This window comes from Lagopus muta, chromosome 5, assembly GCF_023343835.1.
Source record: "Lagopus muta isolate bLagMut1 chromosome 5, bLagMut1 primary, whole genome shotgun sequence".
NCBI classification, from domain to species: domain Eukaryota; kingdom Metazoa; phylum Chordata; class Aves; order Galliformes; family Phasianidae; genus Lagopus; species Lagopus muta.
The window spans coordinates 48,595,238-48,613,133 of record NC_064437.1 but is presented as its reverse complement, the minus strand read 5'-3'; the positions used below and the strand labels follow the sequence as shown (position 1 = coordinate 48,613,133).

At 37.0% G+C, this 17,896-nt stretch overlaps 1 protein-coding gene across 5 annotated transcripts in view; it reads right to left on the bottom strand.

The window, feature by feature from the left end:
- The window catches only part of MAPK8 (mitogen-activated protein kinase 8), a 108,670-nt gene that overhangs the window by 6,029 nt on the left and 84,745 nt on the right, over positions 1 to 17,896 (bottom strand). For 4 of the 5 annotated variants that reach the window (XM_048946121.1, XM_048946120.1, XM_048946118.1 and 1 more), the window contains exons 4-11: positions 17,289 to 17,347; positions 17,023 to 17,161; positions 12,433 to 12,598; positions 8,149 to 8,220; positions 6,074 to 6,256; positions 4,056 to 4,180; positions 3,027 to 3,090; positions 50 to 127 (exon numbers count right to left, since the gene is read on the bottom strand). In XM_048946121.1, the coding sequence (XP_048802078.1) occupies positions 50 to 127; positions 3,027 to 3,090; positions 4,056 to 4,180; positions 6,074 to 6,256; positions 8,149 to 8,220; positions 12,433 to 12,598; positions 17,023 to 17,161; positions 17,289 to 17,347 (886 nt within the window). Of the gene's footprint in view, positions 1 to 49; positions 128 to 3,026; positions 3,091 to 4,055; positions 4,181 to 6,073; positions 6,257 to 8,148; positions 8,221 to 8,574; positions 8,647 to 12,432; positions 12,599 to 17,022; positions 17,162 to 17,288; positions 17,348 to 17,896 lie in introns of all 5 variants that reach the window. The other variant, XM_048946119.1, reaches the window with a different exon arrangement.

Genomic DNA, 17,896 nt, shown 5'->3' with positions numbered 1-17,896 from the left:
TGACCTACAGCTCTATGTAGTTTCGTATTGTGCTTTTATTGTAACCAACCTAAAGGAGCTGGCTGCCCACGTATAACCCCATTCTTGGTTCTTTCCTCCAGGTCCATGACTTCCTTGTATATCAATTCTGAAAACGAAGGGAAATAAGGCAGAAAATTGAATTTGCAAACAAAAAAAATCCTCAATTGACAGTTTATCTCCCATTAAAACATACATCTACATTTCTTAGTTCTATTACTGTTTAGAATTAGTTTTGAACAACAGGCTGTAGATTACAGAACGGGCAAGTGGTATTGTAATGTACAATTCTCTATTTCTGGAGCTACAATGGCCTGGAAAGCTAAAGAACACACTGACATTGGTCTAAGACTTTTGTCCAGACAGTCTGACCTGAGGCTAAACTGAGTCTTAATGACTATTGTTTTAATCAATGCTTTCTTTGGTACAGAAGAATCAGATCAGCAGTCTTCAAAGAACCACGCAGGCTGTTCTACAGAGGAAGTTTCTTTGTCATTAATTCATTCTCATCTTTAAAATGCCCTCTCACACATTATTATTTTTTTCATAATGTAGTCTGCCTAAGGATCTGAAAAAAATTCAGAACTCTTACGATTTAACCTGCCTTTTTCCTCTCATAGGTATTTGCTTGAATAAGGAAACTGACCAAGATATTCTTGGCAAGTAGTAGTTTCCTTAGGAGAGATCAGGCCACAAGCTCTTGGGTGAGATAGGAACAAAAACCACAACAAATGTGTCCAAACAGCACTGCCATCCTCCCAACACATATTTGCCACTAAGTTTCCTCAGCAACAACAGGTCACTGTGACATGGAATACAACACTATGGATAGATGTAAGCAGCAACTTCACCTCCCTCATCCTTAAAATAAGTTATAAGTGTTTGTTATGTAAATCATACACCCTCCCTTTATACAGGCCAGAATGTTTCTCAGCTAATGGTATCCTGTCATCCAGAAAACACTTCAGCTGTGAATCTCCAGAAGGAGCAATAAAAGAACAGGACTAAACACATTAAATGCAGATCGTAAGAACTGACTTGTCAGGTTACTACTTCTTATCTATCATTGGTCAACTCATGTATGGTTTGAAAGAAAAAGGTATTCAGGAATTACAATTTCAAGGGCAGTGGCAGTCTCAAAAGTAACTTTTATATTGCTTGAAATACTTAAGTTTTTATTTTAGCAACATAACCACATACCTGCTGCTTCAAAAGGGGAATATATTTGTGTGGAAGGAAGACAGCAAGAGAATTTCCACAATTCTCCTTCTCTCTGCCTTTACAATTAAAACCCTGATAGCTTTTATTTAATGGGTTTCTAACAGAAAGTGATTGCAAGCGTGGCAGTACTAAATATTATAGCCCTGTGTCCATTATCAGCCAACGCAATGAAACTGTCAAAAATATTCCATTAAACGTTTGTTCTACTTTTTAAAAAAAAGTATTATTTTCCTCCTGGCTGTACCAGTCTGGCTCCAATTCCTTCCCAAGCGTTTTCAGTACAAAGTATTAGATCAGTCAGCGCACTACATTCTTGCTGAAAGCAGCCTTCACATTTCTCTGGATCCAAAGCTCAGTGTTACTGCTAACCCTATTTAAAATACATGAAGCACAAAGAACTAAATGAAGTACCTGAGATAGAGCGAGCAAGCATCCTAAATAAAAGCACCTTGCTTATACTAAGTGAGAAGGGTTATGGTCTAAGGCACTTAAATGCACCTTGGAGACAGGCTCTCAAGAACTAACTAGCACATGGCTCTCGCACTGGGAGAGCTACACACCTGCTCCAAGCTCAGTGAATAACAGAATTATCAATTCAGGCATTTTCTCTGCCTTTTGCTTAGAAATAATCAATACCAATTCTGGAACACACTAAATCCTCTGATATGTTAAATCGTAGGATGAAGGACAGCAGTGGTCCAAAGGAAGGAATTTTTTCAGCGTTGTCAACACTGTACTAACTAGGCTATGCAAAAGAGTAATACGTTTTAGAGAGGGCAGTTAAATATTGTACTTCTACAGTAAATCAATCATTTACTTACATGAAGAATTCTAACAAAAGTCATGTGATTTCTGAAGAACTATAAGGGCATGCAATATCATCTGAATTGCTAACAGCAGCAAAGGAAAACATATGGAATCAGTAATACATATATTAAACATTTCTCCACTAGAAATGGAAGAAGTTTCATGTATCTTAAAACTAATCTGCATAGGTCTTTAAAGCACAGTGACCGTCTCTTAGTTCATAAAGTCCAAAGGGTACAGAAGGTTATAGCAAGGTTATGGAAACAATAACATCAAACACCAACAGATGCAGAGGCAGATGCATAGCATTGGAGCCTTTGCAGTAGCACATCTTTTTAGAAGCAGTTTCCAAATGAAACAAAAGCTTTACTTTCAAGGATGTTCTCCTTATACTTTGTAAGTATAAAGAAAAAACACATACAAAACCAGTACCGAAATCTAAAACTCATATTCTTAGAGGTAATCCTTATGCCATACTCTGACACTTCTCACACTTCAGCCCTGGCTACTTTCTCAAGATTCTATATATGAAACCACTGCCATCTCCCACATGAGCTACAACCTCGCTCCCTTGCCCACTGCTAACACTCCTTTTGGCTTCCTCTTTCAGTGCAAACAACGTTAACATGCTAATATTCAGACTCACAGTGCTCCAACTCCTCCATCCTTTTTCATCGTAGCAGTTCTGTCCAGAAGTGTTTCCCTTCCTAAAAAAGCTGCTTTACCATTTGCAAAAGTTGACCGAAATGAGCAGGCCTACAGCTGAGCAACCTTCAACTCCCTACAAAGACTCATCACCTTTACAGAAAACATTTTCTGTCCCGACAACCAAGAGGTTGTGAAGCACTGATCTATTCCCTTGCCATTCCAAGCAGTTTAAGTATATACTATTATGTTACTCAGAAGAATCTTGGTAACAGTAAGCCTAAAAGCACACCTACATTAAAAACCTGTAGGATATGCAAAAGGATCGTTCTTACCTTTCCATTCTTCTATTGTGTGCTCCCTCTCATCTAACTGCTTATCTGGTATCTTTGGTGGAGGCTGGAAAACAAAACTAACTCATGATAAAGCAATCAAAGGGGATAGACAAGCACAATAAATGAAAAATGGAAATAAGATATTCAGAATAAGGACCTGATTTAAAAAGACTGTATTTACATGGTCAAATAATCTCTCACACTTGGCTCATTTTCTAGATGCTGCTTCGTGTTTTCAACTTATTCTAGTTAGCTCATTTATGAATATTAGTGTATTAATTAAAACAGAAACTAAAAGGGCTGGTAATAATGCTCCTTACTGCAGTGGTCTCAAGCACAAGCAGCCCTTTTTACCTATTCAGAGTTAACTGATCCCTTTCTCTCTAGATATAATAGATCAGCAGAATTCTAATTGTACCACTTACACCAAACATCTTTTCCTGTTCTTAGTGTGCCATCACCAGCTTACTTCCTCTTAAAAATGATTTTTTTTCCCTCATAAGCTGAAGTTATTTTTTTAAAGGAAGATTTTCAGTTGATCTCTTTGTTCATTAGTGGCAGTACTTCAAAGCTTCAGATCTTGTATCAGATTTTGCTGAAACACTCATTTGCCAGTTTAAGAGTGCTATCAATTGCTGTAAGTAATGAAAGCATTCCTCTTACCCAGGAGCAAATGACTGGAATACTGTCACAAGTAATCAAGCTGTGCTGTAACAACTGTAACTCAATAAATCAGAACTCTGTATCAGAGACTTTCAGTTCATTGCTCCATGTCTAGGAATTTATATGCAATTATACACAAATACATACACAGGTACTGCAGGTACGTGCAAGACTGTGCCCATCCCTATTATTAATTCTAATAAGTATATTGATCAACGTCAATAGAAATGATTACTGCTCGGTTAAGCTTCTAGTGAAATGTGTAAAGCATGAAGTAGTCTCCTCTGAAGCAGTTACACAGAGCATCAAAACAAGCTTGCTTTGACAAAACATCTTCCTTGTTGGAGACCTAAAACAAGGACTTACAGCTTCGGCTTCTGATGGATCATACCAAACATTGATGTATGGGTGCTGGAGGGCTTCATCCACAGAAATTCTTTTCGAGGCGTCTATAACCAGCATTTTTGATAACAAATCCCTTGCTTGACTTGCTGCAAAAGTGAAACTTTCTACTTAGACTATTGCCACATGCACATCACAGTCTTTCAAAGCTCATAAAGAGAGAACACTTAAATAACAAACTCCATTTTATTATTTATACAACCCTCGTGTAATTTGAAGTGTAAGAAAATGGTGCATGTGATGAAAAAAGAAAAATGAAGAGACCAATATTTTGGAAAGAATTTATGAGTGTGTACTATCTAGAAAAAAAATAAAACATTCCATGGAAATAGTTCTAGAGCAACTATGCATAATCGTCCTACAAGCAGGCAAGAGAACACCAACAACAGAATACTTCTTATTTATCAAGCTTGTCACTGGGTCAATAATAATTTAAAAAGTAATTTAAAATGAGAATAGGAGCTAGACAATTAACAGAAGACTGAAAAATAAGTCATAACAGATTTCTTTTTAAAAAAAGAGGACCTGGGAGAAGTGGACATCAACAAGTAATTCCTCCTTACTACATTTTTTTCTAATCTCTCTTTTCTTTCTCAGAAAAACAGAATAGAGCAAGAAAGCACCCTTTATTTTTGCTTAAGCAAAGTCTGGCTGAAAGATGAGAAAGGATAACCTTCAGCTAGGAGAAAATCTTTATTGGCTGAACACGGACAAGAAACAAAATGCAATAGAAAGAATGAAAAACACACAAATACACTGAAGACAAGTTCTATGGAATTGGCTGTTTAAATGTAAGACAAGTAAATCAGCTGGATGGAAAGATACAGCATGCCACAAAGCCATCACGTCATTTCTATGCAACGTCCAACTGCAACACTGCAACTTCCAGCAACCTTTTATTTTCGTTAGCTAAATTCCCTTTTAGAAAGGGATGTTCAAACTCAACTAAATGCTGAAGTCTTCACTATGAAGATTGAAAGCAATTATACAAAGTAATAACATTTTACCAGATTGGAAGCAGAGGGAGAACATTTTTGAAGTGTCTGAAAGATAAATGCTGAAGAAGGAAAAGCATTGATTGTGATGATCCAAAAGGATATAACACGTAAAATGTGTTATAAGTCTCAAGGTATAGCTGAGGTCTGTATTCTGTTAAATTCGTTTTCTATGGGCAAAGTATTCATATATAATAAATAGGAAAATCTTGGATAAGAAGGAAGAAGAAATGAACGTACCAGGTCATGTGTTTGCAGTACAGAATACCTAGTATGATTAGAGCAAGGTACAGTAAGGAAGCTGTATAAACCATGTTCAAGTAAAACCAACTACACATCATGAACAGTTTAAATACAAAGGATTCATGAAGGTGAATCCTAAATATCTGGAGTTTTCCATTTTTTCTCCATGAATTAAGGCCTGCCGGAAAGGCCTTACCACCATAACATCAAGTTACAGATGTGTCTCACCAGGGTTTCAGTATACTCTGCCCCTGGGCATGGCTCTGTACCTGCTGGCAGTACAGCCTTGGCTGGAGTAGCAGAGGACAAGCACCTATCCCTGTGCTCTAAGTGACAGCTGTTTGTTTGTTTTCCACATAAACTGTAATTGTTAGTCACAGAAAACACAGTGAGCTTTAGAAATAGTAACTTATTCCAGAAACTAAAGGATATATGTATATAATGAATGCAAAAAACTTTATTTTCATCCCCAAACAAACAAGATCTGCTGTGGCTGTGAAACATCTACTCCTCTCTCCTCTCACTTCTCACTTTCATTTCTCTGTTCAGATATCTAAATAGGAGCTATTCCAGAGAATATGAGAAAGTGTCAGTAACCAAACCTCTGTACTTCCATCTGCTCCCATTACATAAATGTTTTAACATGTAAATCCTTAACAGGAGGATTTTATAGTGAACAAAACCAAGATGCATTTCTGTTGGGTACAACACAGTTTAAGAACTTAAAATATACAGCACACTTACCTTTAAGTTTGTTGTGTTCAGAATCAGCTGGGAAAAGGACATCTGGAAAAAGCTTCTCAAAGCTATATCCAGCATACTTGGGTCTGTTCTCCACGTAAGTTCGAACTGTGGGCTGTAATTTCTTCATAAATTCGGGGCACGGTGTTCCTAGCTGCTCTATAACTTTATTCCATTGATCAATATCTAAGGTTGCACAGCTAAGAAAAACAGTGTCTAATTTGCAGCTAAAAGTTATGTTAAAACCACATAAAATATCCAACAGAGATTAAAACAGAAAATCGCCACAAAGTTTCAAGTTCATCATTAATTAGCAGCATCTTCATAGAGAAAACAGTGAAGCAAGGAAGACTCAGCATCTCAGTAATGAAGGCAACACATATTTCACTTGAAATCATAAGAATTAACTGGCAAAGGATATACTTCTGCAAAACAGAGGAAGTTAAAGACAGACATTCTGTAGAACAATTAACTTCCTGATCTAAACTGATATTCACAATACTCCAACTCCTAACCCTCATTAAGGAACTGGAGAGAATCACCTCCTAAAGCTGCTTTGTCCTTCCGCCTCACTTCGGTAACTCAGCTGAGTTCTGGACTGTAGCAAATTAGTGATCTCACACTGACAAAACACAGTGCATAGCACCATGGCCACATGAAGGATTAAATCCTGGCACATACAGGTCAACAACAATTTTGCCAGTGTCTTCAATGAAGAATTGAAAGACTTCTGAGGCCAAGGAACATCTTCCCCAAAAAGTTTATACAGCTAGGGGACATTGACAAGTTCATGGCAGAAGAATTTAATACATGCTACTAAGCAAAACAAAGCAAACAAAAATTTGGCTCATTGCAGATGGTTACATACTGGGAGAGAGCTCCAGTAAAATTTCACACATGCTTATTTCATTCAAATAGTCTCCCCAGCATTTTCTTTTTGGCTACTGCCTAAGACTAGACACTGGGCTCCCTAAGCCCTCAGGTGGATCAGCAGGCTCTCTCTTAAAGCTTGAAGGATTTTCAAGTTCTACAATGCTTTAGCACAGGTCTTGAAGAAAAAAAAAAAAAAAAAAAAAAAAAGAAAGAAAGATACTGCCTGAATTCAAAGTCAAGCTAGCTAGCAACCTGGATTCACAAAGCTAGCAGGCAATGACAAGGCTGTGTGAAAGCATGGACTCCCTGGATCTCCTTGTCACGCCCCAAAACCTTTACCTAGTCCTCCCACCCATGTACTAATGTATTGGTTTTTAAACCATCAACCTGCAAGAAAAGCAGGAAAGCTTTCTCATGGCATCTAATCAACTACTGGTGAAACAAGCTGCCAAATTCCAATTCAATTTCCATTAATTTTAGTGAGGATCCAGAGTTCTCAGCTCTGTTTGCTTGCAGCAGATCCTTTGTCTGAAGCATTTGTTTGTACGACCACCCACACAGATACCACTGAGCCATTCATGGAATAGCAAGACAGGAGCACCAGATATTTCTGAAAGCTGTTTGCAGGATCATTTCTGCATACAAAAATAAAACACTCCGGAGGACAATCATTTAATTACACGTCTCCTATAAAACATAAAAAAATAACAACAGCTAAATGTGCTTGGGTACCAAACGAGATTACTAAGTTATTACATAGAAATGAGCTCCAAAGCAAAAAGCAACGCACGTGAACCAGTAAAACACCACTTAAATAAACATAAATGCCTCTCTTAAATATGACAACATCCAAAATCAATGAATAGACACTATATCAAATTGAAAACAAACAAACAAAAAAGGAAAAATAAGCCTGCTCACCCAAGTGGTATTTTGCTCTTCTTGCTAGAATTTCTCACTAAGCATTGATTTCTAAAGAGCGCCATACACGTGAAAGCTATCTGTGCTGTTGTTTGCTCTAAGTGCTCTAACTGTAGTTATTTTTGCAGCAACCTGGAACCAAAATTACAAACTTGCAAATGCTTTTTTGAAAAGGCAATTTAAAAACAGTATTTTAAGAATTAGATCCACCTTAACCTGGAACTAAATCGCTGTGGTATCTTTTGACCTTTTCAAACTACATCTTAGGCCAAAGGTAAGGATACGATCTGTACCAGGAAATAAAACACCACCTTTGATCATTTCTCCCATGATGCACCCAACTGACCAAATGTCAACTGAAAACAAAATGCAATGATATTAACAGAAAAGATAGTTATCAAAATAAAGGAAATAAAAATATCGAGACGCACACACACGTGAAGTGACTATAAAAAGCATGTGTAATGGAAGTGAGTGAAGGTGAACGTACGCTAACTACAGGACCAGCAGAGACTATGTCCTACTGCTAGGTGCAGCCTGACTTAAAATGAAGTCCTTAATTTTTTTTTTTCAGTGTTATCACAAGAAAAATTCATGTCCATTTAATAAAAAAAAAAAAATTGTACAATATGCATTTTCATGACATAACATCAATAAAAAGGTTAATCACTTCCTAACTAATTCAACCTGCTGCAGCAGCACAAGGATACAGTCCCTTCCTGGAAAGAGGATTTTGTGGCAAACCATTTCGCCCATAATGCACCCCACAGACCATAAATCCACTATGTTTGTAGCACAAAAAGAAGGAAAAGCAAAGCAAACGGTCATTTAAAATTAAAAGAAGCATAACATGACTGCATTCTATAAACTGCAGAGACAGCACAGGAAGAAGAGCAAATCTTTATATTAATCAATGAAACCACTTTTAAGAACACAGTATTTAAGGATTAGCTTTTAACTGTCTCAAATACAAGGCAGAAAACCATCCTTTTGTTTAACACAGTGCAAGAGCAAGAGCTACAGCAGAGGGAGAGATACACACGAATCAAGCAGAGTAATGCGCATCTTCAAGTTCCGAGGCGTGCAAAGCTCTTTCAGTAGAACAGTCGGATCTCCAAGACAAGTTTATTGAAATTTTCATTGTAACTATAGGAATCATTTTAAGAGTAGTAACCAAAAATGACCTTTCAAAATACGGGATACCTGAATAGTTAATACTTTCAGGAGCAGAATTAGTTGTTTCATAGGAATTAACATTTGCCATCAAGTATTTCCTGTAAGTCAGATTACCATGTATATCTCTCTCCCCTTAAACAAGAAGCAAGTACAATCAGTAAAAGATCACTTAGAATTTTAGAGGATCAGTTAATGACAATATTAGTACGCTCCTAAGAGATTTCAAGTTAAAGTTCTTTGGTTTAAGAATATTTCTCTAGTTCTGTCGAAATAACATACAAACAAAAAGCTCAATAGCAGTGTTTTTTGTACAAAAGATTATTTTCCACAATATCTTAAAATAAATCATTCAGAAGATATACTCAGAGATGCACAAGTTCACTTTTTACAGGTATGCCAATTTTTCTGAAGTTGCATCAGAGAAACTCTATTAACTCTGTATGCAAATGTTTTCTTCATGTCATAATTATGCATCTGTATTATGATGAATAGTTTTATATCAAATGTAAGACCAGAATTTCAGTTAAGCAGAGAAAAAGGGGATTTAAATGAGAAAAACTGTATGCCAAAAATCACATTTGAAAGTTGTGAGGGAGCCGAACAATTTCAAGCAGACAACATTGCTTCTTATTGAAAACATTCCTTCCTTCTTATGTAATAAAAGTTCCTCTAAAATAATGTTTAAATCGTATGGTAAGAGATCACAACTGTACATATTAATAGGTCAAAATTAAGGGCCTGGTTCATTTAAAAACGATTTATGATTTGTACTGTTTTCCCTTTAAAACACTTTCTGAAAGTTTACAGAAAGTACATATTCTGCTGCCTTCACAAATCAAAATATATTCAAATGTGCAGTAAATAATGTGTCCAATGTGATGAAAATACCTCCCATAACTGCATAGAGAAGTCTGGTAAGAGAAATAACATGAGTCAATGATCTATCTTCATACATCAGAAGACTCTGGGGACTAAGAAAAACATTACATACAATTCCTCTGTTTAACCTACAGAACAGAATGCAGAAGTCAACCCTGCTACCTGCTTGTTTGGGCCACTCGCTTGTTTTTTTTCAGTTACAGATTTCATATGCACATACATAGCACCAAAGATTACTGCTCTTCAGTATGTGTCTCAGTCATCGGTACATGTACTGATGTGTCCTCCCTCATCTTGAAGGGGAAGTGCAGCAGGGAACTGAAAGAGCATGAAGATGCCAGATGACCCTGCTTTAAATGTTAGTCTCTTTTTAAAGTGTTAATTGTTGTCAGTTTTTAATATTTAATTCTACATTAAACAAGTTAACCTTTACTTTAACTATGGGTTTGGAGGGCTACAACTGGCATCAATGTCAACAGGAGTGGATCCTGGGCAGCCCATAGATCTCACTACAAGTGCATCCTTTCTACTTGCCTTGCTGCCCTCTGCAGCCTTACTGTGCTGTCAGTGGAGCTGCACAGGAAGGAACTCATCAGGCAGCGACTGTGAAGAAGAACACAATTTATGTAAATAACCTCCTCATAACAACAGTACATAGGGAAGAAAATACAGGCTGCTTCCTGAACCAGTTAGCAAACAAATTCACATTCTATAGAAAGTGTCATTCTCAACTCAATGACCACATATTCAGATTTTGGGAAGATGCTGTATAGTTTTTCATATGAAAGTAAATTTGGATTTACATTCTGCTGCAAAACACAACTCACTCCTGACTTAGAGAAGGGGGCTGTCATTAGCACGGCCACTAGCAACAACAGGGTGCTCTAGAACACAGCAACAATAAACCTCAGCATCATTTGAATGGAAAGAATGTTTCACACTTTTGTAACTCAAAATGACAAATTTCATGAGAAAAATGTGAACTGGGCAATCTATGGCAGAAAACCTGAGACCTCCACCACATCAATTCCTTCTGCAAGGCAGCTGAATGACTCTACAGCTTTAGGGTTTTGTGACTATTGCCTCTTAGCTGGCCATTGCTAGGTTTCAGGGAAAGAAAAAAGAAAGAAAAAACTTACAGCAGTGCTTTCTACAGAACTTCAGCAGTTAAAAAAAGTAACTTGTGCTTGCTTCACTCGACATCTGTCTCAAAAGTTACAGAAAAAATAGCCAACTGTACATCCTATCTGGCAGATTAATGATCCAAACAGAAACATAAATCACAGACTTGAAAAAAGACCTATTCTCATTCCTTTGAGTTGGATTCTTCCACTGTCACACTGATAAGAGTTGTTCTTCCTGGCTTTCATAAACAATAACAAAAAGGAAATCAGTTTCTGTGAACATAACAGTTATACTTTCTGTACGACCTGAACTTGTCCTAATACTATGCAGTTGACAGGGAAGTATGCAGACTGTATTAAAGAACTCTAAAAAACACTTCAAGTCCCAGTTGTGCCTGTAACCAAAGAAGCCACACACCTCACCTCACCAGGAGACAGCTAACAAAGCCTCTAGCACTGCAGCACCTCCTGGGGCTCACTGGAGGACTAATAGGTAATGTGTTCAAAACACAATCAGCAAACCAACGGTGACCCTTGTGCACAATGCCTGCCTGAGGCAGAAGCACCAGGTGAGGTGAACTGACAGCAGCGACAGCAGATCAATGAAATGGCAGCAGAATCAGAGCCATAAATAGACCTGCAGGAAGCACGTGTTCCATTGGTTTCCTAAAGGATACTAGGTGTTCATTTAGAAGATTGTGTGATTTTTCCTCAAATGCTAGATGCTTTCCTAAATTTTTTAGAGGTTACTGAGAAACAGAAGGCCAAAGGAGTAAAAGGAGGAGGGAAATGTAAGCAAGCAGAGGGACAAAGTAAACGAGTTTCCCTGTAACTCATCGTGGACCACAGAGAACCTATAATGCTTCTTAACGGGGCTCTGCATTTTTCTTCAGCAGCACTGTTTAGGAACTTAGTGCAACAGTTTTAAAGGGGGCTGGTTTTAATAAAAGCAATGCCATGGCAGGTGGCTTGAGCTTGTTTGTCACCTACTCTTGAATAGCTTTACTGAATGTAGGGTTTCAAACATTAAATTTGGGACACACAATTACAATTTATGTCCTCATCAGGAATAAAATCAGACAACGGTATACAAAGGTATGTATCACATCTTAAGAAAACATATTTCCATTTCTTCATGAAGGAAAATAAATCCACCAAGCAAGTCACTTGAATTTTTAAACAAACAAGGCCCTCAATTTTTTCTCCTATTAAATGTAAACATTATTAATGGAATTAGATAAATAAATTGGTGTACCCAGAATCTGCATTTTGGTCACATGCCTAATTTATAAAATCTTTTACATCTTGAAAAAAAAACATTAAACATGTAAAATGTGGCGTGCCAAACAAAAAATAAAGCTATGCCAAAGAAAGACCATATTTGCTGACCGTTTTCTTTGTATCCCATCCCTAGGATGACCTCTGGTGCTCTGTAGTAACGAGTCACTACATAAGGCGTCATCATAAAACTAGTTCCTGCAGTTCTGGCCAGTCCAAAGTCAAGAATCTTCAAAGTGCAGTCTGACTTTACTACTATATTACTGGGCTTTAAGTCCTTTAAAAAGAAACATCATATATGACCACTAAGACAAGCACAAAGTACTCGTTGGTTCACATTTTTAAAAGAGAATACTGCTAACATTCAACCCCACATATATGACTAGGTCATTTCTATAACTGCAGTTTACTTTCCCCCTTGCATTAATTCATATGCATTCAGCAGACCATAGAATTAATTCCCTTCTTGTGCTCATAGATTCATTTAGCAATTAAAGAAGGAAAATACAACTAGTGTTACAAGATATTCTAGCAATGTGTGAAATAAATTGAGGTTAGTATGAAATGTTAGCTCTGAGAAAAGGACTAGAAACTGTCCACTGGAACACCAGTTATTACTACAATGCAGAACACAAATAATGTGACAATTGCAATAATCATTACAATATAAAAATCAAAAAGATAAAAATGATTAGAATCATTCATAAATGCAAAAAGCAAAAGATTTCTTTGCTGGTTGGGGCTGCATTACCTCTTTTGAACCAATGCAGATATTTCTCTGAACAGGAAGGAAATGCTCATGCTCACATAGATCTAATTTCTCATTTAGGATTTGGTTTACATTATACCAAGTTTGGTGACCACACAAAAAAGGGCACCAGTGAAAAACTGCCAGATACTTAACTATTAAATTGGAGTGAAAAATTACAGACTTTCAGAGGTTCTTAGTTGGAATCTTGGTTAACTTTACTCTCTTCAGTTCAACTTCAAAATTATATTAGCAACAGGGGCTTTGCAATGTCTACACAGACATTCTCAGTCATTATCTCTGGATATCTTACACACATCTGAATGTCACAGAGCAATTATTAAGAGCAGAGTAGGTTCAGAATGACTTTGTCATCAGAAAATCATTCATAACACATAAACCATCCATACAAGGTCGGATCCTTTCTAGTTACCTCTACCAAGAATAATGAGACAAAACAATACGATGTGGCAGAGGACTCCAGTATTTTAGCTGTGAGCATTTGATAACCAGATCTTTCTTTCATTATTTCTTAAAGATGCAGAAGTGGTAATCTGCAAGATTTTCATTTGTACTGGTATGTCTTTCAAGCCCCTCGGAGGGCTAAGCTGCACTAAAGACAGAGAGGAAGCCAAAAAAGAAAACACAGGTTTTGGAACAATAGAATTTTAATGGGTAATTAAATGTCTTGCATGCTTACATATTCACACACTCTTCTAAATCACACACACAAAAACTGTGAAGACAACTTTGGCTTAAAAGATTCTCAAATGTAATGAATAAATCCAAGTATTATGAGGCATTTCAGCTATTCAATGTGCATATTTCAGATTTTGCTAAAATCCTGTTATTATAAGGTTTAGTTTTGTAGAAATCTATTATCTGGAGGATGTTCACTGAAGAATCCCAGGTGCATGCTGCTAATATCAGCTGTATTTGTCCTCCCCAAAGCTACAGGATCAACACTGAAAATGTTGAATAAATTTTCCCCTGGCAAGAGTAAAAACACTGTGAAAACAAAAACTAAAATTTAAAGAGTACTGTCCATCTTAGATTTCTGAACACTGCGTGTTTCTCACGAAGCCTAGGAGCATGTTTTCATGCAGAATACAGAATTCCTGTTGTTCAAAATGATGGAGGTGTGTTGACTTATACTGGATTTCAAATTCATGCAAGACCAGTACCTCGTGTTTTAAATAAATGAGGACTCAAAAGATCCTGTGAGAGCAATTAACTTTGCTAGGCTGTAGAAATACATCCAGAACCTATAGCAGAAGACATATCAAAATAACTCTTTTTTTTTTTTTTTTTTAATCAGCTACATTTTTGAAGAAGTTTCTTTCTCTTTCTAAAGAGATTTGTATGAAGGCCTTCCATTAGTAGGCACCTTTGTTAAGTACTCAAAATTAGGCAGAATACAATGTTACAGAGCCTCCATGCAAGACTAATGAGATAGGTTGTGTCCTTCAGCAAGTTAGTGAGGCGCAACCCAGCAACTGATTATTCATCCTCCACAAATTGCAAAATATAAATGAATGCGTACTTGTAGACTTGCTGGAAACTCCATCTCTGCAAAATGTTTTGAACACCACAGTGCTCATCTGTCAACATTTATTAAAGTCAGCACAAAGACACAGTCAAGTCTTTATCAACCTATATCTTCACCCAATGCCACGAGAGCTAAATATATCTTCTGCAACTTACAGGTGAAACATTCCAAAATTCTGTGTGTGTAACGCCTGCCTCTAGTCTGCTATAAGGAAACACCACACTTATTTGCATGGCAGAGAGCATCCAATGCTACAGGCACACACGGAAAATATTTTAGTTTCAGTCATTTGTCAAGTTTTGAGAAAGTAACTGAGATGGTATGATCAACTCAGCTATGTTAGGCATTGAATACCAAAGTTAAAAAACATATGAAACTATCAATAGCAAAAATTGCTTAAAACTTTTAAGGACATTAAATAAGTGCACTGAATTACTACTCAGAATGTTTCAAGGGCAGCCACAGTAGTGCAGACTATGTTTAAGAAACAAGTTTCAAGAAAGTCACTAGATCTAGATACTTGGCATAGGGCTGCTGAAAGATCAGAAGACAGGCATAAGGAGTTATTACTGAAGCCACACGTTCCATATGCCCTCTTTGCCTTCCGAGATCTTGTTCAACAGAAAGAATTTTGACACCTCACACTTTAAAATTTAAAGAAGCAACACAAAAAGCAAGCAAGCAATGCAAAGATTTTGCTTGCACACACTGAAGCTTCAAGCAGTCAGAGAGCAATTTGCAAAATGAAAGTCCACCAAGAAGGCATGCAAGTGAAATGTCCTTCAAAATCATTCAAGCACACTATTTGCATAGCAATTGTATCTATAGACAATCTCATTGGATTGGGCTATCTCTAAACTCTGTACTACCGCACAACATGAAGCACTTCAGAACTCCACCCATATTTACAGAGGCAGAAAATGTATTGGTAAAGCTGTCCTTACTCCTATCCAACAGCCCACTTTAGTAGTAGAAAAGAAGCAATGACTGTATAGATGTTTCCATTTATTACTGATTTCTACAGGCTCAGTTATTCAGTGCCTACTTTACAGCAGCACAAACTGTCCTTGAAGCAATGTCTGCACAAGCACTTAGCGTTTGCCTGCACTGACCCACAGAAGGAGACTCATTTTCTATTCTAGAACATCTATAAGCACATGCAGGGTAGGAAGGGCAGGGTGCAACAGCTGAGTGGTGCTTCTACCTATTCTTTCCCCAGCTCTTTCAAACACAGTCATACCAGGGCAAACTGTGCAAAGAAAGCCTTCACCTTCCCTCCCTGAGCTCTTAACTAGAGTGAGACAGCACATGTGTACTGGAACCAGGTGAGCAAAAGTGTTCTGCCATTTACATTTTATTTGCTCTTTATACAATACCCTGGTTCTCTTGAATGAGAAACAGCAGACTGAAGGGGAGTGTCATACTGCCAGTTTTAGCTTGCAGGCCACTCCACAATGAGCTGGGCTACTGAACTGGCAAGCACCGCAGCATAGTAACGAGGTTGTAGCATTCAGAATTGCTATTCATGATTTTGCTGTACATCATCCTTGAGGGGTACTGCACAGTACTGACTGAAAGTACTGTGCATACATAAATTAATTTTTTCCTGCATAATTTCTCTCTATGAAAAAACATTACAGTGAAGAACATAACACTGTAAAAATACAAGTTTACAGTTTCCCAAAATAATAGAAAGCATATTGGAAAAGTTATAACTAGGCAACCTCAAGTAATCATCACACTACACATAAATATATATATGTGAGATGTTCAACTTGAATAGGTGAGCTTAAATTCAAAATATCCTAACAGGATTTCACATACAAGCCACTAGAAAAGTAATTGTCATTTTTGCCTGCAGGCAACCTGAAGGAATGCTTTGTGACACACAGGTGTATGAAAGCTCCACTCACAGGTCTTTATCATGATCTGTTTGTCTGGAAACTTCAAACACTTATTTTCTACCCTGTTAGTAAAGGAGCTGAAATAAACTGGGCAGTTCTTCCAAAAGATGGAATTTCAGGTTTGGTTACCAAAACAACAAAGGCGGAGGTGATTTCAGATATTCTTTCCTGTCATGACTGCTAAAATTGAACACAATACAGAATTACAGAAGGTAATGCAACTCACTGCCATAATTATTTTTTTTTGTCCTGTGCAGATTATTTTCAAATCTAGGAAAAACATCCAAGAGGTCCATTCCAGAATTACAGAGCAACAAAGGAAACTTGATTTCCTTTCAGCTTTCTCTCCCTGTCCATGGCATAGGCTACAGAACACTATTTGTACACGCATTTCTGATTTTTTTCCTGACTCATTTATATAGAATCATAAAATCATTTAGGTTGGAGGACTCTAAGGCAAAACTTGATGCAATGAAAAAGTAACATGGAAATTCACTTACCCTATGTATAATTCCAGCCGAGTGAAGATGTTTGATACCACACAGCATCTGATAAAGCAGATAGGACATTCGTTCATGGTCTAGCTCCATCTGAATTACTTGGCAGAGATTTGCATCCATGAGCTCCATTACTATGTAGCTTATAAAGAGAAAAAAAAAACCACAATCTGATAACGCTGCCAATTTACTGTATTCTTTACCTTGTTCATCTTTCAATGTTGATATTTTTGAAGTTAATTCACAGCTTTAGTTTATATCAAACTTACACATCTTGAAATTCTTCTAGGGATTTCTGTGGTGTGAACACATTCAGTAAGCCGATTATCTGTAGGAAAAAAAGAGAGGAAGTATAATCGCATCACAGCAATAGCAAAGTTGCAAATCAACATTTCAAAACAGACATCCAGCATCCTGATACAATCTTCCTGGTATCCACTGAAGCACCAGATGCTCAGAGTGTCAACCATGCCTAACATGCTGTAATAGATGCTAATGATTTTGTGAGAGGTATTTAACCTCCAAGAATCATACAATCTAAAAACATTTTGTGTGGATTAAAAGGTTAAAACCTGAAGAAATTAGTCAGTCTTTCCTTGCTCCCTACTTTAAATATAAAAAAAATTCATTAAGATTCTTATTATGTATGATGAAAAATTAAATGAAAAAGTGACAAGAAAAACTACCAAAGAGATATCACTTTGCCATAGACAGAGGTGAAGCAAGAAATTGATTCAAAGTCAAAAACAGCAATTTTATAGTATTTTCCAGTTGCTAAGAATGGAGGGTATGTGCAGCAACAGGTCAAGATATTACTCATCAAGAGTCAAGCAGGGTTGCAATAGTTAATAATCACATAAATTATGCTACTAGGTAA